The sequence below is a fragment of the Pithys albifrons genome, chromosome 5 (genome assembly GCF_047495875.1).
Source record: "Pithys albifrons albifrons isolate INPA30051 chromosome 5, PitAlb_v1, whole genome shotgun sequence".
Lineage (NCBI taxonomy): Eukaryota > Metazoa > Chordata > Aves > Passeriformes > Thamnophilidae > Pithys > Pithys albifrons.
The window spans coordinates 31266853-31293896 of record NC_092462.1 but is presented as its reverse complement, the minus strand read 5'-3'; the positions used below and the strand labels follow the sequence as shown (position 1 = coordinate 31293896).

At 38.9% G+C, this 27044-nt stretch overlaps 1 protein-coding gene across 1 annotated transcript in view; it reads right to left on the bottom strand.

Moving 5' to 3' along the window:
* LOC139672654 (uncharacterized) overlaps positions 1-23241 on the bottom strand; it is a 61397-nt gene extending 38156 nt beyond the window's left edge. The window contains exons 1-12 of the mRNA XM_071557100.1: positions 23199-23241; positions 22807-23040; positions 22506-22606; positions 22124-22193; positions 20807-20937; positions 19181-19269; positions 16627-16726; positions 15249-15292; positions 13877-13954; positions 3471-3667; positions 1257-1321; positions 925-1031 (exon numbers count right to left, since the gene is read on the bottom strand). Coding sequence (XP_071413201.1) covers positions 925-1031; positions 1257-1321; positions 3471-3667; positions 13877-13954; positions 15249-15292; positions 16627-16726; positions 19181-19269; positions 20807-20937; positions 22124-22193; positions 22506-22606; positions 22807-23040; positions 23199-23241 — 1259 coding nt within the window. The remainder of the gene's footprint in view (positions 1-924; positions 1032-1256; positions 1322-3470; positions 3668-13876; positions 13955-15248; positions 15293-16626; positions 16727-19180; positions 19270-20806; positions 20938-22123; positions 22194-22505; positions 22607-22806; positions 23041-23198) is intronic.
* Positions 23242-27044: the final 3803 nt, after the last annotated feature.

The window sequence follows — 27044 nt, the reverse complement described above, 5'->3', positions numbered from 1 at the left end:
AACACCTCCTGAAGGCTTTTGTCCATCATTTGATTATTTCAGTAGCTCTTGGACACATATAATTTTGGCACTGGCACCATTTACATGTCCCCTATCAGTCTGCTCTCATCTGAATGTCTCTTGAGGGAAATCAGACAACTCCTCCTTCACCAGAGTGCTGCACATAGGCATGTGAGCAGTAACTCTAAGTTCACAGGAAACTTTGCACTTCTGCCTATCCTCCATATTACAGGAGTCTGTTAACAGGATGGCAGGCGGAAGCTTTATACAAAACATGGCACAAGGAAATGCATCTCATAACTAGACAGACTGGGGCTATTGGAATAAGTGCTCAAAGACTGCTGTGAGCATATGGAACTGTATTTAAGAGGAATCCCTCCTTACCCAAATATACTGGCATGACAGTACAATGAAAAGTTTATCAGTCTGTCTTACAATAGTAAAAATGTGCCCAATTGGTTGGTTGGGTTTTTTTGCTACAACATTGTACAAGGTACTAACATAACTGTTTCAAACACAAATTTGGTAACCTGCCTACATTTCATAGTACTAAGACTTTCTATAGAAAGTTCTGTGAAAATCGGTGAAAACTAGTTAGACATGGGTTTCTCTCTGACATCTAATAAATTTCAATCTGAATCAAAATTTTTTCCTCACTAATTTGGGTTTCTCTCCACTATCCAACCATGTATTTTCAAGAACATTTGGTTGCTCTGTCAAATGTAGCTCAAGTGTAGTTATATGTTGAAAGCAGGTTTCCCAAACTGGCTACTTAAGTCTTGAAATCTTCTCCCAGTGTAAAAACTATAATCTTCAAGGGTTCTTACAAGGTTAATAATGTTGCCATCATGTGCCACAGTTCTGTTTTCATTATCTCTGGGGAAAAAAAAAAGGCAGAACCCCTTCCAAGACTCAAATACTAACCTTTGCAGAATGGCTTCTGCAGTGCGTTTTCCTTTTTGTACTGCCTTTGGACCTCCCACTGGACAGACAGCAGTAGCTCTGAAGCCATCAAGATAAGTGGCATTTACCTAACAATAAAAGGATCATGAAATTACACGCAATTCAGTACTGGCATGCTATAAATTCCCTCAGGCAATCATTATCTACACAAATATACACTTACTAAGATTATACAAATTATCAAGTTTTAATGTATCAAATAAGGTTTGTCTTTTTAAACTTTTCTCCTTTTTCTTTTACTCTCAGGACAGAGAGGATGAGGATATCTTACACTCCACTGAATGAGGTAATACCTTATAAAATATTGAAGGAGGTGATCCTTTTGCTCCACACACTTTCACTGCTCCACCATCAAAACCTACAGTGGTTAAAAAAAAAATCAGCATTTACGCTTCTTCAGTATAACTTCAAAGACATTCTTTTGTGATACATATTAATCAAATGCACTTAATTAAAAAGTAAATTGTTGATAGTTGTACTGGCACAGATGAGAGAACCTTTCACAAAACAGTCCTTCCTGCCTTAGGAAGAACAACAGCAAACTAGTGACTAAATTAATGACTTCCGTGAGCATTTTAAAGGGTGATTGAAATATTTAGTCATGCACTTAAAAGATACTTAACACAGAAAGCAGCTTAGGACTTCAGACTCAATAGTTATTTTCCACTTAATAGCCAGTTATTGCGCACAGACACAGAGCACACAATTCACTGTAGCTGGCTGGAGTGGATTGCAGTCCCTCACTTGGAAAAGAAACAAACCAACGTTAGAAAACAGTGAGACCTTATTTGCTGATAGCTTAGTAACTGAAGAGATAACTTTAGCTTTCTTGTCAATAACAGAAACAGAACAGTCTGAATATATGTTCCAGGACAACTGTAGTGTTCGGTGTTAGAAATACTAATGCAACAAAAAAGAAGAAAGAAAAAAGGAGAAAATAGCTGTTTTGGCATCAGGTTCAAGCTTGAACTGGAGAAAATCACAATGTGCAACTCCTTTAAAATTAGCAGTGCAGGATGAGCACCTTGTGTCAGAGACAGAATTATACTATAGTTCACCTGTACCTAACCTGTGCTGGCAAATATTCAGAAAGCAATTCAAAGTTTTATACAAATACTCTGAAAAGACCAGATCAGAACATATTCAAACTGTAAATGTGAATAGTACAAATTTTACACATCACTCAAATAACAAAACCAAATGCATAGCATCCACTGACAAAAAGAAAACAGAAGCACCCCTCAGTTCAAACACTGCAAGTAATCCAGCAGGACAATAAAATTGGCAATGTAAACAGCAAAAATAGATAGCTTGCCTGTTTTTACTGGTGTACGTGTCAAAGCACTTCAAACTGAAATATTTAAGAAATCGGCCCATTTTCCATCTGCTATATTTCTAAGAGGGCTAACTGAAAGTTCATGTGAAAGTTCATTTTAAGTTCAAACATGTCATATCAGGTCATTTGCAAGCTAGAAGTTCATAGGAAGGTTAGGGTTTCTTTTTTTTTTCAAAAAAAGACTAGGGGGCTTAGAGTAGCAAGCTGGCCTTATCAGACTGTCATTTGGGTATGTTGCATGAGCAGAAGTTTTACTATTTTCTGGAACTTTCATTATTAAAGTAAAATATTTTTTATGTTACAGCATTTTCAGTTTTATCACAGTACATTTTTAGATTTCAATTGTTGAAAGCTATATAAAGACATTCAGCATAGTGCCACCACAGATAAGCCCCATTTGAATGAAAAGGATATAACAGATACAGTAAAAAACAAACATTAAGTGACTGAAGTTAAATATTTTCTGCAGGCTGTCTTGCTCAAACTACAGATCTTCAAATCTTTTAAGCTTGGGAATTTTTTGTCTGTTTTGCTTTTGAAGCCAAATCCTGAACATACACTATACCCATCTTTAGTCTACTGGCTGTTAAGTGCTTTGAGGATAGCAAATGAACTTTTTCAAACACAGATTGTCTGGTGGAAATCTTGTGTCTAAGCATGCTTCTACCACTTAAGATGATCCACCTGAATGTCTAAACACCATGACCGAGTAGTGCTTTGAAAGACACAGTTTTCCATTATTACTAACACTTAAAATGTTCTAAATTAAAACATGTACAAAACTCTTTTCTTTTTTTTTTCTCTTGAGAAAAGAAACCGAGTTGCAGTTTAAAAATATACTGAAATCAAATGGAGCTGTCTTAATGTTGTTCATACTGAACACATAGTTTAAATACTTGGTAGACGCAAGGCATGCATGAAAAAGTAAAGCATAAGGAGTAGTGATCAAAGAAGTAAGTTAGTCAGCCAGCAAGACAAGTATGAGTATGTTCAAAATTTCTAACAGAATTTCTAGCAGTTGTTCTTGAAAAAATATCAGTTTAATACAGTATCACACTCTAAGGAACTGATTTAACAAAAAATCTGCAGAGACAACATGGAAATTAAAGTAGCTGCTTTAGTTTGATAACATAATTCATTGACAAATCTCTTTACATGTGAGAGGACTAACCTGGAATTTCGGTGATGGAAACTTGGGAAAAGTCACATGTAACATCTGGTAAAAGATAGCGCTGAGGATTGCCCAATTCATACACCAACTGTTCAGCTACAGTGCCAAAAGAGATTAATCCCCCTGTGTCTGGTGGTTTGGAAAGAATAAAGTCTCCTTCAGAGGAACATTCTACAATGGGAAAGCCTATGTTGTGCCTAGAATGTGAAAAACATTAAGGAAAAAAACCTATAAATACAAAGGAAAAGGGAAAAGAAAAAATATTTGACCCCACACCAGAATTTTCTAGTAATGACCCATTAAAGAAAACCTATAAAGAGTTTTAACAGATATAGTTGTTTCTACAGAAACATACATAAAAAAAGCACTGAACAAACTGCTCAACTAAAACAGTAAGAGAATGCAGTCTATCATCTGCAAAGAGCTGCAGATATAAAAACAGATACCAACAGCAAACATGGGAGTGGGGAAGGGCATGGAAAAGGACACCAAGAGAAATGGTTTGAGTAAAAAGAAGCTGAAAGAATCATATGGTGATGAAAGATGTAAATTCAGAAGAAAACCAATGATTCCTAATTCTAGCCCTTTTTGGCTACTGCAGGACATAAAGTGTGAAGGTAAAGACATGTAAATACATCCTGCACTCTGGCTTTTTAAAAAAAGACAGTCAAAACAGGAAGAAGAAACTGTGCTAGAAGCCTCAGAAATGAAGGGAAGTAGAAAAAAACAGGAATAATCACACACATTAAGGACAATTTCACATATTAATAATAAATGATACGCAGAAAAGTTATGACCAGAAAATGAAGATATATGGAGTTACGATCTTCAGCCATAAGAAGACAGAACTAGCAAAAAGAAAAGCAGTAAAATTATAGACATGTTCATGTATTAAAACAGTCCTCCTCCACACGTTCTCAGAAGCGTAATACACAAAAAGGGAATGATTAAGTCCTAATAGGAAGTACATGCTGGTCATTACAACAGCAGGGCAGAATTTTCAGTATTTTGTGGATGAGATCCAAACACCTGCTTTCCCAGCTAAAAGGCTTTTATTTACAGAGAATGTGAGCAAAATTCAGGACTTAAAACTTCTCTGAAGTACTTAAGAATTAAAATAAGAGAATATTCTTCTAAAAAGGCTACCTGGCTCACTTCCCTCTCACAGGAAGTCTGAAATTTGTACAAGTGTCCCCTCAGACACAAAACAAACACAGAAACAGGATTTAAGGAGATATAGTCCCTTGCCAAAGCTAAACTGTTCTATATAGATCCTAATAATGAAAGGTGGTGAACTTCACCACACTCATTAAAATCAGTAACCTTCGGGTCTTTCAGACAAACTTAGAATCAGTCTGTCCCTCAATTTAATTATTTGCTAGCAGCAACAATGTGCTGAACATACAACCAAACTGGTTATCAGCAACGGTTACATGAACATAAGTTTGTTTAACATAAATCCACAAAGTTTGGAAGAAAGTAAGCAAAGAAACCAGTGAACTCTTAAGAGACATTTGTAAAAGTTCATGGGAGTTTGAGGAGATTCCTTATCATTGGGAATATCCAAACATAACCCCATTATTTAAAAAAGGGATTAAGATACAAGATCTGTTACCAAAGATCAGCAGCTTTAACACTTATAGCATACAAAACTTAAAAAGTATGTTAGCTGGTGAACACCTAGTAAAGCCCACATCAAATCACTAAAGATTACACTTCAATGGCCTGGTCGCTGAAACTATTTAAACTACCTGATGTGGGAAAACAAAACAAAGCCCACTCTGGTGAACACAAAGAATTGAAAGGAATCAATAGTTTTTTATACAGGTTATTCTAGTGAGGTTTATTGAGGGAAATAGGAAGGACAAAAGATGGTGGCAAGAACTATAACATCCAACATCTTAAAGTGTGACATTAAAAAAAAAACAATATCCAAAAACCTCATAAATTCTTGGTTTTGAACATTAATGTAGAATACAAGACTAACATATGTAATTATTGCAATTTTACTGGTAAGGAGACACATACAGGAAGGATCATGATTTGTCCAGTCTAACAAAGACGGATCAGTGACAGAACAAGGCTAGAATTAAGACACCTTTACCTGTTTGGTGTCATGCTTGTGTGCTTTGACCCTACCATCTATCTGTCCTAAGACAAGAGCACTAGGTACCTTGTGAGTAGGCTCAAGGCAGCTTCTTCAAATCACCCACCCAAAAGAGCTATCCCTTCCATCAAGGCAGACCATCCAGTGCAGTCTGTCTCTCTGCACTGACAACCAGTATCCTTGCTGCAGCCCACTTTGATCTTGGTCATCAGCACACAGAACTCTTAGGATACATTCCTGTACCTATTCCCGAGTGATCTTCATTTGGAAAGAAGAACGAGACTGTACACTCAGCTTCCTACTCTGAACCACTGAGTCTATTAATACCTGACTGAACTTCATTTTGCCCATGCTCCACTCTCAAAAGACTCAAGCCACAAAAAACAAAACCCAAATACACTATATTGAGGCAAAATGAAAAATTTCACCCTTCAAAAATGGTTAAAATCTGGCAAATACTTAAGCATTAAAAGCAGACCAAACATAGATGGCAGCAGAAAAACAGTATCAGTATAAACAACACTATTACTCAGATTCCTTAGTATGCAAAAGGATAGACTCAGATTTTCTTGTAATCTTAGGACCACAAAAGACAGGATCTTTATGGTGGAATTTTTTATGCTGCCACGGTAGCTGGAAGGAGATCATACAGGTACTTTCTGGAAGAGCTTCTAAATAGCCTCTAAGAGTGAGGTGTATTTGCTGTACAAAAACAGGCACTCAGCTCTTACCACTTGCAGCAAAGTGTTGATACAAAACTTGTAAGAAAATCGTCTGAAGATATTTTAACACATACAAACCCCCCCCCACCCAAATAAAAACAAATACCACCCCCAAAAAAAACTAAACCAAATCAAAACAAACTCACAAACAAACAAAAACCAAACACCAAAGCCAAACCAAAGGGAAAAATAAGTCTTAAAAGTCTTCCTAGGAAAGGCATGCCGACACAGGATACTAGTATGTCCTAGCATGATCAGAATTTTTAGCTACATTTAAACCATTCTGAAATCCACAACTCAGATCAGTGAAAAGAGCACTACAATCAGTGACATATTTGGTCACCTCTTTCATTGTTACTCTATTTCACAGTGAAAGTATTGGGAAAGACTTTTTGCCTGTGTCCAGGATGAACACAGGGGATGTTCTTCCTCACAGTACACCACAACCTAATGAACTTTCCTGAGTGCTCAGTTAGTTGCAGAAGATGTGTGTTCTCCTAGGTCATGTCAGGTCTGAAAGCTTCCCTCAACTTTTTAACAATTCAAAACACAGAGATGCAATAATTTGAGTAAGCCCCTGGATTCTACCTGTATGGTAACTGAATGATTGGGAAAATACACACATCTGGTACTATCTTGTAGCAGATGTCAGTAATAACCCACAATAACTAACATATGCATGCTCAAGAGAAAAGATGTATTTTGCAAATTGCTAAAAGACATTACTTAAAATTAATCTTCAGCTTGCAAACAAACTAGTCCGTCATTCCTATGGCATGATTCAGTCAAGGGATGGCTACTTAAACCTGGCATTAAGAGTTCTGTGGACCAGGTAGCTGTCTGGACCAGGTATTCTAGCACACACCACACATACTATGATCACACCATCACCCTGATCAGCATTTCCACTTATAGTATTAACTCTTTGCCTGATTTACTAGTAGGTTTTCCTCAATGACTACACACCATATGATGTCTGCTCTAGGGGAAACATGCCAACTTTAGGCAGTCCATAACCCACAGTCAAGCTTTAACTTTGCACAGTGTGGCAGGGGAGTTAAACCACAGAACTGTGAACATCAGCTGCAACTACAGTCATGGCATCCAGAGTGGTACAGTGTCTAAGTGGCACACTTCAATAATAGAAGAATTGCATCTGTTTACTGACAAAATTCCTACTTAGGACAAGGCAGTATCAAACAATGTAAACAATTCTGAAAGAGAACCACTAAAATGAATTCTAATGAAATTATGTGACTGTTGGACATAAATATCAAGTATTACTTCTAAATATTCAGAGCAGTTCTTTCAACACAGAGTTAAAATATCTAAGTGTTACACATCTGTTTGTGAAAGGAGATGACAACCACCATTCTTTAATCCAAAAGGTCCAGTTCAGGTTGCATGTTTGGTATTTATAAATTAAATAAATTACACACATTACTAAACCAAAGCACTGAATGAAACCAAGCTAAAATTAAACCTCAGAATACCCCTCCAAGCTGGGGCTAGATGGGAGCTGAGAGTTAAACCAGGTCCTCACTGACTACAGCACAGGGGTAACCAAGCTAGAAAACCAGTTTTGCTGCTGAAGAAACCTCATCAACCACCTGCAGCTGCTGTCCCACTCTTAACAGCAATCAAGACTCAGTTCTCTCTCTGACAATGACTTACTCTTGAATTAATTTTTTCCATGTAAAACGCTGTTTTTTCTTCAGTTTTGGCTATCAGAAATGTTACAGCTTATGGGCACAACCTGAACTGTCTAAGCAGAGGTCCCCTCTCTGACTACTCTGAGACAACACACTATTCAACCTCTCTGGAGCCAAGAGGACAGCCCTCCTTGTTTTGCTATGTATCTTACACCATTAGCATTACAAGAAGGGAAAAATCATGATCAGTATGCTGGGGACAGACACTGTTTGAGACAGAACACGTATTTCTTCCCTCATAAAGTGTCAAATTCCTCAAGTCTCTCATTCCAGCCACCACTGCTGGACTGAGGAGATTAATGGCAACAGAAGTGGGACAGTTGGTGAGTACATTTACTTGAAGGGGAAGTTACTGCAAGAAAGAAAAAAAAGCCACAGCAATGAATGTGACATGGAAGTGACCCAGGATCCGAGTAAACTGTGATACAAACTTTTAGCTTTACAGCTAGTGCAGTTTCCTGCGACGTGACTGAATGAATGTCACGCGGAGGAGAGCTCTAAGCCAAGCTTCTCAACTGCCTGGGTACGTATTTTGACCACAATGCTATGAGGCAAAAAGGAGAAGCTGCTAACACTTATGGAAGCGTTTTGACAACAAGTTAAAAACTGGTAACATGTCAGACAAGCACAAACTTATGGGTAAAGGTGTAAGCATCTATTTACATGTAGGTGCCAAAATGTTTCCTAACATGCAATTCTGCTTTAGGCAAAACTTACTGATTGCATCCTTTATCTCCTCTGACTCTGGCATTTTGGACTACATATTGTATCTGAACTCTTAATGGCCATGCAATTTCAGGCTAATCAAACCAGCTGCCTATGTTTTCATCTGTGGAATGGGTGGTGGAACACAGAAAAAAAGCACTGTTGATTGGGACTCATGCTGGATTTTGCTCTAGTCCCAATTAAGATATCTGGATTCAGTCCTTAAGAGACTACAGCTATTGACTTACCCTTTTGGTCATTCCAGGCCAGAAGATAATGCAGTCTCAATCATTGTACATTCTTGGCTTAGGGCAAAATGTCAGTGTTTACCATCTCCTCAAAATGATTACTTTACTGATCAGCATTAGTTTATTCTCTCCTGCATTTCAAAACAAAACAAAATAATGTACTAATCACCCACTGGCACTAAATAATAATGAGAGAGCAATGTCTGGGGATAAATGAAATTAAACAGAGAGCTGTGCATTATCAATATAGTTTTGGCCATATGTGTCATTTTGACATATTGCATGAATACCCTATTGGGATCACAGAATATGCTGAGTTGAAAGAGACTCACAATGATCATCACGTCCAACCCTTAGCCCTGCACAGGACCAACCTCAGGAGTTACACAGTATACCTGAGAGAATTCACCAAACACTTCTTGCACTCTGTCAGGCTTAGTGCTGTGACCACTTCCCTGGACAGTATGTTCCAGTGCCCAACCAGCTTCTGGGTGAAGAACCTTTTTCCAAGCTAAACCTCCTCTGACACAACTTCAGGCCATTCCCACAGGTCATTTTCCTGGTCACCACAGAGATCAGTGCCTGACCTTCCTCTTCCCCTCACAAGGAAGTTACAGACTGCAATGAGGTCTCCCCTCAGTCTCCTCTTCTCCAGACTGAACAGACTGAGTGTCCTCAGCTGCTCCTCATACATCTTCCCCTCAAGGCCCTTCACCATCTTTCTTGCCCTCCTTTGGACACTCTATAACAACTGAGTATATTTCCTACATTGGGCACTCAAAACTGCACACAATATTCCAGGTGAGGCCGCCCCAGTGCAGAGCAGAGCGGGGCAATCCCCCCCCTCAACTGGCTGGCGATGCTGTGCCTGATGCCCCCAGGACACGGCTGGCCCTCCTGGCTGCCAGGGCACTGCTGACTCTCATTCAGCTTGCATCGACCAGGACCCCCAGGTCCCTTTCCATGGCACTGCTTTCCAGCACCTCATTCCCCAGTCAGTCCATATACCTAGGGCTGCCCCATCCCAGGTACATAATCCGGCACTTGACCTTGTTGAATTTCATGTGGTTGGTGATTGCCCAGCCCTCTAATTTGTTGAGGGACTCTGAGGGAGTCAACAGTTCCTCCCAGTTTTGTGTCATCTGCAAACTTGCTTAGTATCACTTCCAGTCCTGTGTCCAAGTCATTAAGGAAGATATTAAAGAGAACATGGAGCCCTGTGGAACCCCACTAGTGACAGGTCACCAGTCTGATGTTACCCCATTCACTGTTACCCTCTGTGCTGACCCATGAGCCAACTGCTCACCCACCATATGATGTGTTTATCCAGTTGTGTGCTGGATATTTTGTCCAGAAGGATCCTGTGAGAGAGAGTATCAAAAGCTTTACTGAAATCCAAGAAGATTCCTCAGCTGGTTTCCCTTGACCAGCTAGGTGGGTTACCTTGCCATAAAAGGAAATAAGGTATGATAAGCAGGACTTTGTTCTCAAGAAGCAGTACTGGCTGTGACCAGTGACTGCATTGTCTTTCAGGTGTTTTTCAATACTTCCCAGAATAATCTTCTCTATAATTTTACCAAGCACTGACGTGACACTGGCAGTCCTGTAGTTCTGCACTAAACATTAAACTGGCAGCAGTGATGCACTGTAACTTTTGCCGATGTAAATTACTATACAAGTAACAGAAAATGAGTGAGTGCATTTTTTGATAACAGGTAAAATCACCATTTAAGAATGCACCTTAGTCTTCTATATACTGTAAACTAAAGGTTTCATGTATTGTTCCTCATCATCATTCTCTGCCATCAGAGAAGCCACTTTCTCACTGGAAAAGTAAACAGCCCCTATACCCTCTATCCATCTCCCTCTTTTCATGAAAACTTGGTAAAATCTTTTGGCTACAGGATTTCTGCCTATTTCTGCCTCTGAGTCTAACAGCACAGTTAAAGAAATCCCAGTGCCTCGGGTCAATAGACAGAAACCAAATAAATTTGGCTTCTCTCAACTAAAGTAACTTGGAGAGTCATGAGTTGGAACATGCACTTCACTTGTTTTACACTAAAAACTTACTTTACTACCACAACAAAGAAAATGAAAGAATGGCTTGAGTTTTAATAGCTAACTATTAAATGGCCACAATATACCCACATAAATATTTCTGAGACTTAAAGCTTCCTTATGCAGTGGAATTGAGTTCCCAGAAGTATCTGTATCAAACATTTCAAGAAAATTAAAAATAAGCAAACAAAAATCCCACAGAAAACACCAAAACCCCACCAACTAAAGTTATATTGTATGAATGAAGTGTGTCCAATCCTGGGCCTCAATACTCTTTAAGACAGGATAGTATATGCATAAAATATAAGCTCTAACTTGTCTGACTTAGATTAAAAAGTGCTCTTGTTTACATAGTTAATTAGTTTTGCTTATGCATAAACAATAGACAGATAAGGTTTATAAGCCTAAAACATGATAAATTTTCTGGTTTTTTGTTTACAAGTTAGAAAAAGTCATGCCCATCAGTCCTTAGCAGTACACTTACATCTTCAGAAGCCAAAGACAGAAGAACCACATGGATTATGGTTCTTGGGGAGAAAAAAAGAACCCCAAGAACATTCAATAAAATGACCCAAGTCTAACGTTGATCAAGCCCACCCTCTGCAGTAAGGTGTGAGCAGGAGAAAGGCTGCCCTCCAGCGTTCAGTCACCAGAGAACAGGATGTGCACGGGACAGGTTTTCTGAAGCTCTAACACAAAGGCTGAGGACACATTAGCAAGACCTGAATGGTGAGTACTCTTGGCTGCAAGAACACGCTCACAGCAGTGGGAAATTCATATGTGAAAGGCACATTAACAACACAGAGATTTAACTTGGCTTCTTCCCGCTCCCCTTCATGCATTTGGGCCTAAATACAGTAAACAATTTTTTATCAGGAAACAAAATTATTATCAAAACTCATTTCCTCCCCTCCTTCCTTTGCGCCATATCCTAAATGGATGTGCTGGATCACAAATCCACTTCAGTCAATTAAGTGGATCTCCATTCTGCATCTCCAAACATAAAAATCAAAGCTCATGCTGGTTTGGACTAGTTTTAGGAGTTTATCATATAGGCTGATGTGTCACATTGTTTTATTTCAAGAATTCCATCAATTAAATGTCTAAGACTCGGAATTTGCAAACAAAACCACTAGTTCTAAGACACCCTGATTAATTCTTTAGGATACTTAAACTGAAAGTAAATAACTTATATTAACCCAAACACAGTCATGTATGGTTCCAAAGCACACATGCATATCAATGAGCACAAGGTAACAGCAGTGTCAGGTGCTAAACTTCTGTATTAACAGAGATTCAAGTCAGCACTAGTCAAGTCTAAACCACAAGTTCACTATGATTTTAGACATAGTTCTATGATTCTTACAGACACAAAAGTGTTAGCTACACGTATCTATGTATGTTTATTCATCTGTAAAATTAACTACTCCCACTCCAGTAGCTCGTAGTGTAATAAAGTTCCTTTCCTTTTGTAAACCAGACTGACATTACTCACAGAAAAATCCTTAAAAATAAAGACCTATCAAATATTTTAATAGGAAAATTGGTATTGTTTTTCACTTTCATTATTTTAGAAAGCAAGGTCTTCTGGAGTCACAGTTACAGAGGTTTCAAGAAGTTTCATGATACTGCATAATAAAATCATTGGGAGATACATCAGAATAGGAATAAGATTAATAGTCACAAATTTCTAAAACAAATAGAGTTTTTTTACTATAAACTCTCTCACCTGATTTCCCATAAAACACAACAGTGAAGACTGAGTGCAGTTTGTTCAGGGCTATCATACTTCTAACAGGTGAAAAGAAATGTCTGACCCTGTTTCTTTCAATGCCATACATGCCTTTACCTTTAAATCAGCAGTGTTCAGGAACTCAGAAAAGCAGAACACATCTTTCAGGATCACACTCTGAGTCAGAAGCAGTCACCACAAGGAGAAAAAGAAAAGCCTGGCAGCCCTAGGGCTCTTCAGATTGCAGGGCACAGTACTGCTGCTCCTTCCATGTGGACCAGAGTCAACTTGGGAACAGGAACATGCTGTATTAAAGCCACCCTTCTCTCCTGCATCTCCCCACTGCTCTTCAGCCCTTTCCTCCATCACATAAAAGAAGCACTGCCTCTCTCATGACACAGCACAGAACAAGATTCCTCCCTCTCACCCCAAGAAAGACAAGAACAAACTGGAACCAGAACTACTCATCCTATCAAAAAACCATGTTCTCTAACTACTCTTAAAAGCATACTGGTCAAAACCAGCTTCCATCAGCAGGCAGAAGGACATCTCTATGTGAAAGTAATTCAATGGGTCTGAACACAAGATACGCATGTAATTTTTTTATAGGACTGACCATTTGACACATTTAAATGGTGATCAGGTTATATAGGACAGAATTACAGCATATGTTCATCCCTACCAAAGCAAGTTATATAAAACTTGTGACTGACCAGCTGGCAACTCTGATTTAAATGAAGACTAACATAACAGCATCTCAAATATCAATATTGTCTTTTTCATTACAACCCCACCTGAGAACCACTAACAGATCTTTGCAGAAAGCAGATGGCAAAAGAGAAAACAGAAAAAACAGTCTAAAAGGGAAATAATAATCAATGGGCTAATTATTTTTTTTTCAAAATCTGCTGAAGTTAACAAAATACCCCACCTGACCGAAAAGGAAAACTGCAATAGGAAGAAAAGACCTTATAAAAATAATGTTGAGGTGGCAAAATATTGAGGCCCATATTGCCTTCCCTAAAAGACTAAGGTAGAAGCAGTTTTCACAATACAGATATAAGTAGGAAACCTCACCTTTGGTGCACTACAAACATGCATGCTGACGTCAAGATTACCTACCAGTCTGGTACTGTGTGCCAATCAGTGAATATTCCACCTGTACACTGAGCACCACATTCAATGAGATGACCTGCAAGACTGGAAAAATGGCATTCAAATAACTAAACATTCCGTAAAACCAAGTTTCACAAATTCAGCTTTAAAATGCAATAGCACAATGGAAATAAAACTGAATAATAGAACATGCTATTATTCCCTCCATAGGCATCTAATAGAATTGTGAATTATGCATCAAACATACCAAGGGATTAAGGATGAATATAAAGAGTTGAAAGGGCTGACTTTTACGTGAAGAATTTTATCTAACACCTAAAAGTAAGTTTCCCTGGTCATTTTGATGCCTAAAGGTTTTAGTGTGTTATTTTGTAAAAACTGTAACATCCCTGATCACGGGTGTGCATGTTTTGTGGTGTGCATCTTACAAGCTTCTAATAAAGGTATCTATCTATCTTTCTCCACTAACGTTGTTTTGAGTGCCTATTTAGCAGGAATTTTAGGCATCAATTTCATGAAGTTTTGATCTAAATTCCGTACGTTAGCAGTCTGCACTGTGTGTAACTAAATACGCAAAGCCTGTTTTTAAATCAAGAGATGTTAAGATCTCACTTCCAATGTGAAGGGCAGATTGTATTAAAATTATGTACTACTATTTTCAAATGTCCATTGTGATAGTCCATAAATCCTCAACAGAATTATGAGGAAAATCTTCATTTCTATCATCTCCAATTCAGTGGAGCCAGAGTTTCACTCCACATTTATTATTTTCCAGGAGATTCAAGCACACTAACACTAGTATTCTCAGGATGTTACTCATTTTTATGGACTTAACTCAGATCGAAGATGAAGAATGTTAAATTACATGACAGAATTTTACCCTGTGCTTTCTGCATCAGATTCCTAACCCTAGAACCACAACATGAATATGGAAATGAAGTCCTGACACCGAGCTTCTGCAAAACCACACAGGGATGCTGCCCTCTGTCTGAAACTTCTTTTGTGCATCTTTCAGAGTAAGGTCTGCTACCATCCATACTTTCAACAGTGACAGCCAAACAGGAGAAGCTGGCAATCACTATTCTGTACTGTAAGATTTAACCTCTTGACACAAAATGATCAGAAAGTTAAGTTGTTAAATAAAATCATTCAGCCCTTTCCTCCCTTTCTTATTGAAAGTTGGTTCCAGAATGAAGTTTCTGTAATTTTAATTCCAAGTGAGAATACGAAGTGAGTCTTAAAAAAGAACCCAAAATCTAACAAAAACATTAAAAATTAATTCAATGATAATACAAGACAATACTAAGTCCTGGAAAAAGTTATCTTAACATCATTATATGAACTACAAATTTACCCAATTTCTTCTTATAACATTTACCTTCCCGCAGCTAGCAAGTCATAGTCATCCCTATTCCAGCCAAACTAGAAAAAAAACACAAATATTTTGAATATATAAAAGTTCCTTAGAGTACAGATATAGCCTGTTCTCTACTTTGAGTAACAATGCAGGGGATATATTGTTACTTAACTGTAGAAACATAAGTAATAACTGGCAAGTGTTGTACATGGATTTGATTTCCTATGCAGGATATTATCAAAAAACATCTGTTGTATTTCTCTTATTAATACATCCAAAAAAACCATGAACTGTTCAAAGTCATGCTCTCTTCAAAAAACATGGATGTTATTCAAAACCTGCACAACCCAGAGGCGTAAAAGTGTAGCACCTATCTTGTGTCACAGAAACAAACTACTGTGTTTTTTAAAACTTTTGAAAATTATCAGTCCTGGAGTACTACCAGTCATCCTCAGAAACCAGAACGATGCTTTCTGTTTAACTGGAAATTTTAACCAGAGTATTTTCCCAAAGTTCAACTCAGCTCAACCAAAATAGTAATAAAGCAATATAGTTTCTTATTTAGCCCTCTGCAGAAATCTCCCTAAAACCTTTCCATAAATTAGATAAGGTCTCTCTGGAGTAGATAATAGACACGGATAGTTGTTATTTTGAGAATGTAAATGGCTAGGAACAAAATAAGCCATTGTGGCAACAATAAATAGGAAAACTGAATTCTAAATTAGACAATGTTTGACTTGCATGAAGGCAGAAGTGTATATTTTAGAAACCATGTTTGTAACTAGACATTAACGTATACCTTCAGTTTTTTTAAAATATGCATGAAAAGAAAGCTTGTCATTTCAAAGTGTGTGGTCATTCACAAAAATTCAAGAAAACCTATTCAAAATCCTTCAGAAAACTACATATCCTGCTTGTATAATTTGCTGAATTTCAAGGAGTTTGAGAAATGCTGCATTGAAATGTGCCTACTTAAAACAAAACCAGTGTTTTAGACCACCTCAAGTGCTCCCTCCCAACACAAAATGAGCTCTACTATCGACACCTTGTGGTAAAGAAAAAATATATTTGTTTCTTTCCTTCGCACACCAAATTTTAAAGAAGGGTAGGGGTGGAAAAAAATAGGTAAGAGTGAAATACTGTTGAAACAAAGTAAGACTTCCTTAACTGTACCAAAACACTTTCCAACTTTATGGTAAAAAGTTAACAAATATCCCTGCTATAAATTTAGGAGAAGCGAAAGCTGGCATCTTTTCACACACATAAGAAAAAGAACCAGACACTTGGTATTTCTAATTTAGTATCTACGTTTTCATAAGGAACAAAAAATGTCTGACAATGACTGCTGAATATTTATTCACATATATTCAGTATCATATGGAAATTAACTTGTACTTACAGAATGAATGAGTGGTCCTAATACAATCCCACTGTCAACACATCTACCCGTCACAACAATATCAGCTCCAAGGTCAAGAGCCCTGCTTATTGGTCTTGCACTGAAGATGCAAAACAACACAACAACAGGAACTTTCAATTTTTAAAGCAATTCCTGCCACACACAGGTTAAAAATCACTTAAAAGGCCCTTAGGAAATCAGTAAAATCAACTTTAACAATTCACTTGCCATTGTATGTATACAACAATATTTTAAAGAGAGGTCACCAAAACAGTATCAAATTCAGGTACCTAAACAACATAACTGAGACATTTGTCCTGATGCTCATTGAAACTGTCTTGAACAGAGTGCATAGAAAGACACTTCTAATATCAGTTACAGAAAACGGTGCTTTTCAGAGATTCATTACTCAATTCATTTGTAGATGAGTGTATGAAGATGAATATTCTTCACAGAAAAACCTTGTTAAGTTTGCCCTCCAATTTTAAACTTTCAGGTCAATTTACTCAAGTGTTTTTAGAACTTGCAATAGTGATCAACTTCAAGAGCACTGTGATGCCATTGTTTTTGAAGAAATTCTAGCACTAAATTTTCCAACTTGGTCAGGGAAGTCATCCCACTCAATGTTAGTCAGACTTAAAAATATTCACCCAGGTGAACCACTTGAGTTCATTCATGTTAGTGTGCAAGCCTTGACCACACTGCACAGCTTCCTGGCTTCTGAGCCCATGTTACCTGCTGGATCCTTCTATTCTTCAAGAAATAGGCAATTTAAAAAAACAAACCATGTGTGCCTTGAAAAACAAGGCCATGAGATTTTTTTCTACAGTTTCCATAGATTTAGCCCAGATTTTGTCAAAAGATAGAGATAAAGCAGAAGACACAGAGGTTCTCCAAGTGATGTAAACATAAAATGTAGTAAGTATGTATTTGTTTTTCCCTCCAATGCTACATAAACCAGAGGATGCTAGCTAGAACAACAAGCAAATATAAAGCAGACAGAAACAATTTACATGTCTGGGCAGTGTTAAGCAACAGTAACAAAAAACACAAATGGGGTTTCTGAACACATAAAAGACAATGACAGACTAACCCTGTAACTGCCCTTAAAAAGCAGTAAAAGCCATTTGGCTTATATAGTTAAAAATATATGTGAACTCAGTTCACAGAACTCTGAATAGGTCAAATGAAAAGGGACAGAAGAAACACTTCAGAACCAATAACCCAAAGCAAATTTTGTAGATGAAGTTTACACACTGGAATCAAGAATCAAAGTGTAAACATCCTTAGATTTGGGGAATTAACAGTGCACTATCTACAGAAATTACAGATTTCACCCAATGTACTGTGATGTTCACTTGTTTTACAGGCATATATAAATTTATCATTTGCTTTACGAATAAACATCCACTGCTGACCTTAAAGCAAAAGGTAGCTGAGGAAATGACTAATTTAGGAAGCTGGTAATAGCTTTACATTGCAGTGCAACTGGGATTAAGGTCTCCATAAAGAAACACCACTTTTTTAGAAAGCCAAGAGAGTCTGCTCTTCTGGCATCTGTTAAGGATGCAGAGACAAAGGTAGAAGCTTTTTTAAATCCAGCAACAACAGAAAACACTTAAGATTAATTCAAAACAACTAATCTATTAAGAGGTTCTTATTTTACAAAGAAAAACACATTAAGCACAGTCATACATAACTATCTGTCAGTTATGCATTTTAGAAAGTAATTATAATGACAGAAGAGACAGCACAGCAGTTATTACATGAAGATTAATATAAAAGAGGGGGGACTGTGCACACAGACTTTAGAAAAACACCAAGCATAAATACAGGAGAGATGATATATACGACTGACACGCAGGACAGAAGAGCAAAAACAGGATCACCAGGATCATCAGCTGGAAGAGGGTGCACTTGACCATTGTCCCATTTCTCAGTCTTTCCCCTTTGATAGATCTGATTGAGTCATCTGAAGTTGATGGTGACAATAACGTGACTGTTCACAAACAGGTAGCTAGAATATCTGCTTTTAGAGACATATGGAAAGCTTTTAGTATCATAAAGGAGGCCAGGGAGACCTTTCAAAACAATGACCATCCTGAAAAGCCAGTTTCCAAAACTTAAATGGCACACAGCCTGACACAGTTCAGCAGAACCTAATGGAACCTCATATAGCACTCTGAGCATGTCCCAGTACTTGAATTCCTTGGTTGCACTTCTCTAGTGACAACATTGTAAAATACTCCAAGCTGCAACAGAATAGACAGCATATGAAAAAGCAGTTTTGCTTTTCATTAATGAACTAAAAATATTTCTCCTTGAACTAAAACCTGAACATTCACAGATGAGGCAGTGCTAAGGAATCGTAACTTGCAAGGGTGTAAATTAAAATTTATTTACAAGTTACAAACAATTTTTTTCTGGTTATCTGAAAATCCAAAGGTGAACTTCATACACTAGGTGGTTCTAGTTGCAAAGCAAAACAAATTTATGTATTCAATGTGTTAAAATTATTTGTTCATAATAAATACAACTTGCTAAAATAACTCACCCAAGATATACATTCATGCTGTGAATATTCTCTGGAAATGGTTTGCCACTCTCTAAATCAGTGATACCAGCTCCTTTTAAGTTCTCTTTCTGTCAGAAAACAGAACACCAAATCTATGAGTACTTGGACGTTTCTGCTGTAAGCCTTTCATTAGTATCAAAGAGATCCACGTCACAGCAACTCCAAGCAAAATACAATTATTAAAATTATTAACAATACTAATCTGTTGAATGGTTAAAAGCCTTAAACACACTTTTAACCATAACTTTTCCAGCATGCAGAAAATTAAGTCAGTCTTTGAAGTATGCTAGTTCATTCACAGATCAAAAACTACAATGAATTGGTATATTCCCTGTCTTTGTTGGTGTAAGACTTAATAAATCAAATCCTGGGAACATAAATGTGTCTGCCACAACTACAATGTGTCATGGCCAGAGAACAAGGATGATCCTGCAGCTCCATGTGATACTTAGAAAAGGTTGTTTCCAGAGAAGTAGGTGGATTGTAGAGAGTGACTGCACAGACACAATGTCTAATATCAGTTTCTAGGCAGGATCCGTGGTGCGGAAAAAAAACTTCTGCTCTGAATTAACATGGTATTCCAAGTTAATGACTGAAATCCTCCAAACCACAAATAACACTTTCTAGTCAGTAAAAGCTGTCTCTTTTTTGTTCCTCTAAACTACCTACTGACAACAGCAGAGAAAATAACACATTTCAGATCACGCCTGTCCCACAACAAGCTGAAATAACAACCACTGTTGTACCAGTAATGAAATTCTGGACAGTAGATGGTAATTTCAGTAAGGCAGAAGTTTTTTAAAAGGAGTCCAAGCACTGCACATAATTTGCAAACAAAGAATCTTACTTGATCATCTTCCACATTCAAGAGCATGCAAGGAGTAACAGATCCTATGCAGATAAATAATTTTCCAGGTTACAGGCAGAGATTTAACCATAGTGCAAACCTCTCCTCTCTTAACCACTAACAATGTATAAACTGTTTTCCCAGTACCTTTTCAGGGATGGCCAACGTTTATTTGCAGAATCATAGACAAAAAGTAACTCTTTAAGTAAAAAAATCCCATATATTTAGTATTTAAATTTTTTAAAAAAATATTTAAACTTCAAGCCTCCCACTTAACATTACCTTAATAGCTGTAAACTAATTACTTAAAAAGAGAAAACCAGCTACCTGTAAACAAAGTAACATCAGGAAATGCCTGTACATTACTAAAAAAAAAGCTAGAAGGGATAAACATTTGAATGCACAGTAACTACACCATATTTAGAAGATTTGATATGCAGGATTAGTTCATTTAGATAGAAGCTGTAAGCAACAGCATATATTTGCTTCTCCTGAAGATCAGGCACACCTGGCATCATATTCACAGTTTTCTTCAACAAGCTAAACAGCAGACCAACAAGCTTATAAAACTCATCCCCTATCACATACCAAACATAAGATGTGCCAAGAATTGTTCTCATGCATTAAAAAAAAAAGAAAATTAAGGACCAACTTCTAAATGCTTTTAATAGTAGAAGACTATTGCAATAAAGATACACAAAGTAAGTTCCCGTGCTATATAGACTAATGCTACTGAGGCCTAAGACAAAGCAAAATACCTCATTCATTAGATCATCTCCAGCAACAACAGCTATTTTCAAATCAACATCTGCTTTCTTTGCCACCTCCTGAAGGGCAGCTGCACAAGCAAGTGGATTAATTCCACCAGCATTACTGATGACACGAACACCTAATAAAAAAAAAGGGAAATACAAAAGGCAGCATCAACAATGATCTGTATTTTAAAAACTTAGACGTTTGTGCTGAAACCCAAGAAAGGTATCATCTCTGCAAGGTGGAAGACATCTCATCAAGTAAAATACTAAAATCACATTAAAATATGAACCCCATTTGACCTGTCAAAAGATCAGAATAAGCCAATACAAAATTGTTTACAGAAAAATAATTGTTATAGCTACTTCTCATCTTTCCTTTATGCACGCAAGGAGAGAAAGACCAAAAAAGATATATATAATGAGGCAGTCAGCACCAAAAATCTCCTACAAGAACAGTACTGGACACCAGTCATTCAAACATCCATACTCCCCAAACAACTGCATTTTAGTAGAAATGTGCATTATACTGTTTGCAAGGCATTAGGTACATGCAGAAGTTAATTCTTTTTCTCTTCTCAAGCTCAGAAAGCTGTGAAGCTGTACTATTGCAAACAAGAAAAAAAAGGGCTCAGAAAGTAGTATTGTAGAACTGTACAGGAATGTTGAAAACCTTTTAAATTACACTGAAAGCCCCTAGATCTCACATTTTAGCAAAGATCTGTACAGCAATTTTCAATTCAGAAATTAAAGCTACAGTAAGAAATGCATCAAAATAGTTGCATATATTCATAATTATAACAAACACTTTAAATTGGCCCAATTTAAACTTCACCAGCACACCTGTAACTCACATCCATTACAATGGTTTTTTTCATAGAATCCTAGAATGAGATGGACAAACCTTAAAGATGATCCAGTTCCAGCCTCCCTGCCATGGGCAGGGACACCTTCCACCAGACCAGGTTGCTCAAAGCCCCATCCAGCCGGGCCTTCAACACTCCCAGGAATAGGGTATCCACAGCTTCTCTGGGCAACCTGTTCCAGTGCCTCTCCACACAGTAAAGAATTTCTTCCTAATATGTAATCTAAACCTGCCTTCAGCTTAAGGCCATTCCTCCCCCGTGTTCTATCACCATGTACCTTTGGAACAACTCCCTCCCCTCTCCAACTCTCCTGTGGTCCCCTTTAGGTGCTGGAAGGCTGCCATAAGGTCTTTCCAGAGCCTTGCCTTCTCCAGGCTGAACAGACTCAACTCTCTGAGCCTGGCTTCATAAGCAGGTGAACTTAATTTAACATACAGACTCATGCAGAGTAACATACCTTTCCTGTGGATATCTTTTATATACGGAGCCATGGCAGTGGAGACAAAATCCGGAGTGTAACCTAAAACCTGAAACAATTAAGAGCTATGATCATGTCTTAGGGGGTAGGTCAACCCAATTCCTTTCCTTGCTTAACCCCGAAAACAGGGAATAACTACCTCCCAAAATGTTCTGCTAAAACGATGGAAAGTGAGATGAACAGTTTTACTATATGAAACCGAGTACGTGAAAATAAAACCTATACGTGCAAGTAGAAGTATATGAAAGGAATCGTGTCACCATAACCAGGCATGTCTTAGGCAGGCTCCGGGCGCTGCCGGAGCGCTCGGGGAGCGCCGCAGCCCCGCCCGGCTGTGGCTATGTCTGGACACTGTACTCACGGGAGAACGGGCCCTGGCGGCCGTCAGCAGCGACATGGTGATCTCGGAGAGGTAATCGAAGACCAGGAAATCCAGCTTCCCTCCGTACAGCAGCTGCGGCACTGGCGGGGCAGGGGAGAGAGCCGTTAGGACCGCGGTACCGCCGGCCCGCCCCGGCCCGGCCCTTGCGCAACGGGGCTCTTGGCGGCGCCCGCAGCCGCCACCGCCCGCCCGGCGGCCCCGCCAGCCCCCGCAACCCGGCCCCGGCCCCGCCCGGTGCCCCTGCAGCTCCCGGGCAGCCGCCGCCGGCCCCACCGCCCACCTGCGGCCGCCGTGTCGCCCCAGAAGCCCGAGGCGCAGCCGATGCGCACCGCGGCGCCCGCAGGGGGCTCACAGCCCGCGCTCCGCCGCCGGGCCCAGCGGGGCGGGCGGGCGGTGACCCCCGCCAGCAGCAGCCGCGGCCCCCGTGGCCCCAGCAACACGGAGCAGCTCATGCTGGCGGCGGGCGCGGACACAGCCCCGGCTGCGGCCGCCCCGCAGAGGGCCGGGGAGGGGCCTGCGGGTGGCTGGGAAAAGGGGCGGGAGAAAGTTTATAAACGCCGGGCGCGCTGGGCATAGTGACGGGAGTTGAGGGAGTGCACTTTGGGTTTGTCCCAGTCGCAACCGGGGTGGCTCACAGCTGGGTGGCTGTGCTGGGTGCAGCCTGGAGTGTACTCAGACCGGCCTCTGCTTTGGCTCGAGTTGTATCCTGGCCCATGCCGGACTAGATCAAATGGCAGGAGGGTCCGGGGCTGTCACATCCCTGCGGGGCTGCGAGGGCAGCCGTGTCCCTGCCGAGCCAAGGCGGGTGTAGCGGGGGAGCCTTGCAAGTGGAAACTCCTTTCAGGGTTGTGGTAACCTACAAAGCACGTCAGGCAGTCCGACTATGAAATTTTTATTAAACCTGCTCCTAAATGGGAAGTGTGGTTATTAAAAAATAAGGCTTTCTGTGGGGGCGCGTGTCTCAGTTCTGAAAAGGAAGAGTTTCTCAGGACCTGGACTCAATTTCTAGGTACATGCCACCAACCCAGAAAATTCCGCCATAGTTAAGGAGGAACGATTTCCCAGTCCTGGACTTTGAAGTGGGGGGCTGTGTCCAAAGATCTCCACGGGGCACCAACCACGTGTAGGTACTTCAGAGCACTCCCAGTCTGGCGTGAGCAGGGGCTGTGACCGAACCAGCCTTACACGTTAATCCGATGCGATAATAGCCAGGCATCCCTTAACACAGACACTCCTATTCCAACCGGGTTTGAATATTGTGGATAAAATTGCTGATAAAACGTGCAGTTAGACAAAATTCAAATTGTGTTTAGAAATAATGCAGTTAAGAGAAGAATAAAAATAGTCATGATGGGACTTTTGAATTGGGTTCTTTATTCACTGAGATAGGTTTTCCTATTGCAAAAAAATGCTATAAAGGACCATCTTCCAGTGTTCTCAGTGCTTAAGAAGTTATGAACAATTCCTGTTCTAAGTTATTAAACAGGCAGAACCGAGAAGGTCACAGAGAAAGAAAAGTTCGTTCTCTATGCATAGAGAGGACCTAATTTTTATTATTAAATTATGAAATACTTAATTATTCTGTTGGCATTTTGCAGGGTTTGAGTCCCTATAAATTAGTAAACATCCAAATAATGAGAGGGGGGGAACCCCCACCATTTTATATATGCATAGTTTATTCCAGAAAGCTTTGTCCTAGATATATCTTTATAGTAGCTCCTCAAAATGGACTTTGAAGCAAGAACCAGGAATAGCACTGTCTGATACAAAATACACAGCTATCACTATTGACATAGAGACAAGTCCTTTCTATAGTTAAACTTGAAAGGGTCTTTCACGTGTGTTTCAATATGGAATACACTGCAGTAAGATTCCAACATATTGTAGTGTAGCAGGAAACATGGCTAATCCTCGGCAAGTCATGCAGTGTTCTCAAATTCTATGGTAAAATTCAAATGCAGTCTACCTTGGCTGAGATACCATAACCAATGTGCTGCAGTCCTCACATCTGTACTTACATACATTCAGAATAAATGACAATCATTTATAACCCATGAATGTAAGTAAAACTTTCAGTGAAATGGGTTGGGCCAAGATTTCGTGCTGCACAACTGAATTTCTGGACGTTTTAAGACCTTGCTGCTCACCCCGAGTGACCCAGAGGCCGGTAGGTGGCTGTATTTCACCACTGTCTGCACCTGCTTCACCTGTAAAACAATCCCTCGCCCTAAAAGTGCCGTCGGCTCCCACCAGCATCCCCTGTGCTGCACTATGCAGAATGGCAAAGGTGTGCATTTCACCCTGTTCGAACGGCACATTTTGTCTATATTAAGACATAAATATTCACAGGCACATGTGTACATAAGTTCTTGGAATATACAGGGTGCTTTATTCTTTTCAAGTATTGTCGTAGCATGGATTTTGCAAGCAACTGCTCATGGCTCCGTGGAGGACTGGATCTTGCTTTGTCAGAAGCTATTTCAATGCCTTTATGGAATCTTAAATAAAATTTTAGCAAATTTGCATATGGATATTGACACGTGTGAGAGAGAATTAATATCCAACGTGTATAGAATAGTAAGACACACTTATTAGCCTATCTGCCAAAAATATGAGGAACGGTGCACTGAAGCGATGAAGGGATCAAAACCTGTTGGTACCCCCAATGAATTTGTTTACTGTGCAATTTAAGCTTGTCCATAAGTAAGTAGGCTATTTAATAAGTTTGTGCAGGTTCCAACAAAATAATTTTTTTAATAATAGTTTATTCACTATCTCTATTCCTTCCATTTCATTGGACAAATTATTTTCTTAAAATAAGGACTGAGTTTTCATTGTCATCGTCCTTCCATCAGGAGCAGTAATGATTACCTCAGAGCTCAGGCAAATTATTTAGAGGCTATTTTCCAGGTAGGCTTGGAAAGCAATGCTCTGTGATGGTCAAGTCTTAATTTTGAGATTTGAGGCATTATATGATTTAACAGATTTTAGGAACAGTTTATTGCTCTTTGAGGACACCAGATGGCACTGTGTGGTTGTCGGTGAAGCCCAAAAGGCACTTCAATCAGTGAGAAGCCTGCCTGAAATTCATGCACAGAAGTGTCAGTAAAAACTATGACTGTATTTGTGGTCTATATGGGGACTATGGGTCAACATAATAGCTGCCATAACTCAGTCACACGATAGGAATATATTGCTTGTTGTGCAGCTTTTAAGGATAAGTCAGATTCTGACTTGCTCTCATAATTTTTGGGAAAGGAAGAAAAAAAGTCTTCTGGCTTTAATTTTTATGCTGGAGAAAGAAAAGGGCTACAAAGTAAAAAAGAAAATAAAGAAGGTTTTTCTTTCCTGTTCATAGCTCAAATGTGGATCAGCTTGAAATTCTATTTCCTTCAGTGACTCTAAATACTTATATTTATTTTTAATAGGGTAGTGCCATTAATGTTTCAAAGATAAGCCTATGCTTCTCTCTCTATAAAAAGATTTGTGCATGAGCATGGAACACTGATGTAGTGTAAAATAGATGTGAAATTCACTCTTCTACTTCCATCATCCTGAATTATTATCATTCAGGCCTTCCCCTGGAAGTCACAAATGAAAACACAGAGTACATTTTTCCAAAGCAAATACACTTTCCATTCCATTTCTAGGATTTTTCTGACAGTCGGGCTTCCTCTGTTTACTCAAAAAAGAACAAGTAAAGTATTTCACAGGCCAGGGGTTTATTGTGAAATATATTACATTTCTGCCATTTTTCCTTTAATGTCAGTGTAAATAGTTTCCTGTCCAAACCAAAAGTATCAGCATATATTTTAGTTTATTGAAGTAGGCTTTAGTTTATTGAGGCTCTGTCCTCTCAACTAATTACAAAATATTCAGCAAATATTTGAATTTACAACTTATCTCATTCCCTCAAATTAGTGCATCTCTTTGTTTAACAAATGGAGTTCACTGTTCTTGCCCTCAAGGTAAAGTATACACTGCAATCTCTCTTCTGCAGACAGTCTGAACACCAACCTTTTCTAAGTGAATCAACAGTTGAAAATTATCTCTGTAAATCAGTAAAGGGAGAGAATTTGCCTTGTTGCATCTAATACCCTTATTTAAGTTATAAACAACTCAAAGCTCAATAACAATACTTCACTGAACCCAAGATATAGTTTGGGGTTTCATAGTAATTTAGTGGATTTTTAGCATTTTGAGGTATAACATCCTGTGCTCTGGGACTCAGAAAAGCCTGAGCCATGACAAAACAACAAAAAGAGTTATCTTTTAAACTATATTGACTGCATTCCTTTATATCACATTCTTGGGTTATTTTCAATATATGTCCTCTATATACTTTAAGTTTTGAGTGAAGTTTAAATAAAATCTTTAATGCATGAAATTAAGTAATCGCTAAACAGAAACACTATATGATTTTTCAAAATTAGGGTAATCGCTCATTCATCAAACAGCTGGCTTATGGATATGAGATGTTTTCAGAAGTACTATGAAGTCCCTTGCTTTTTGGCCTTT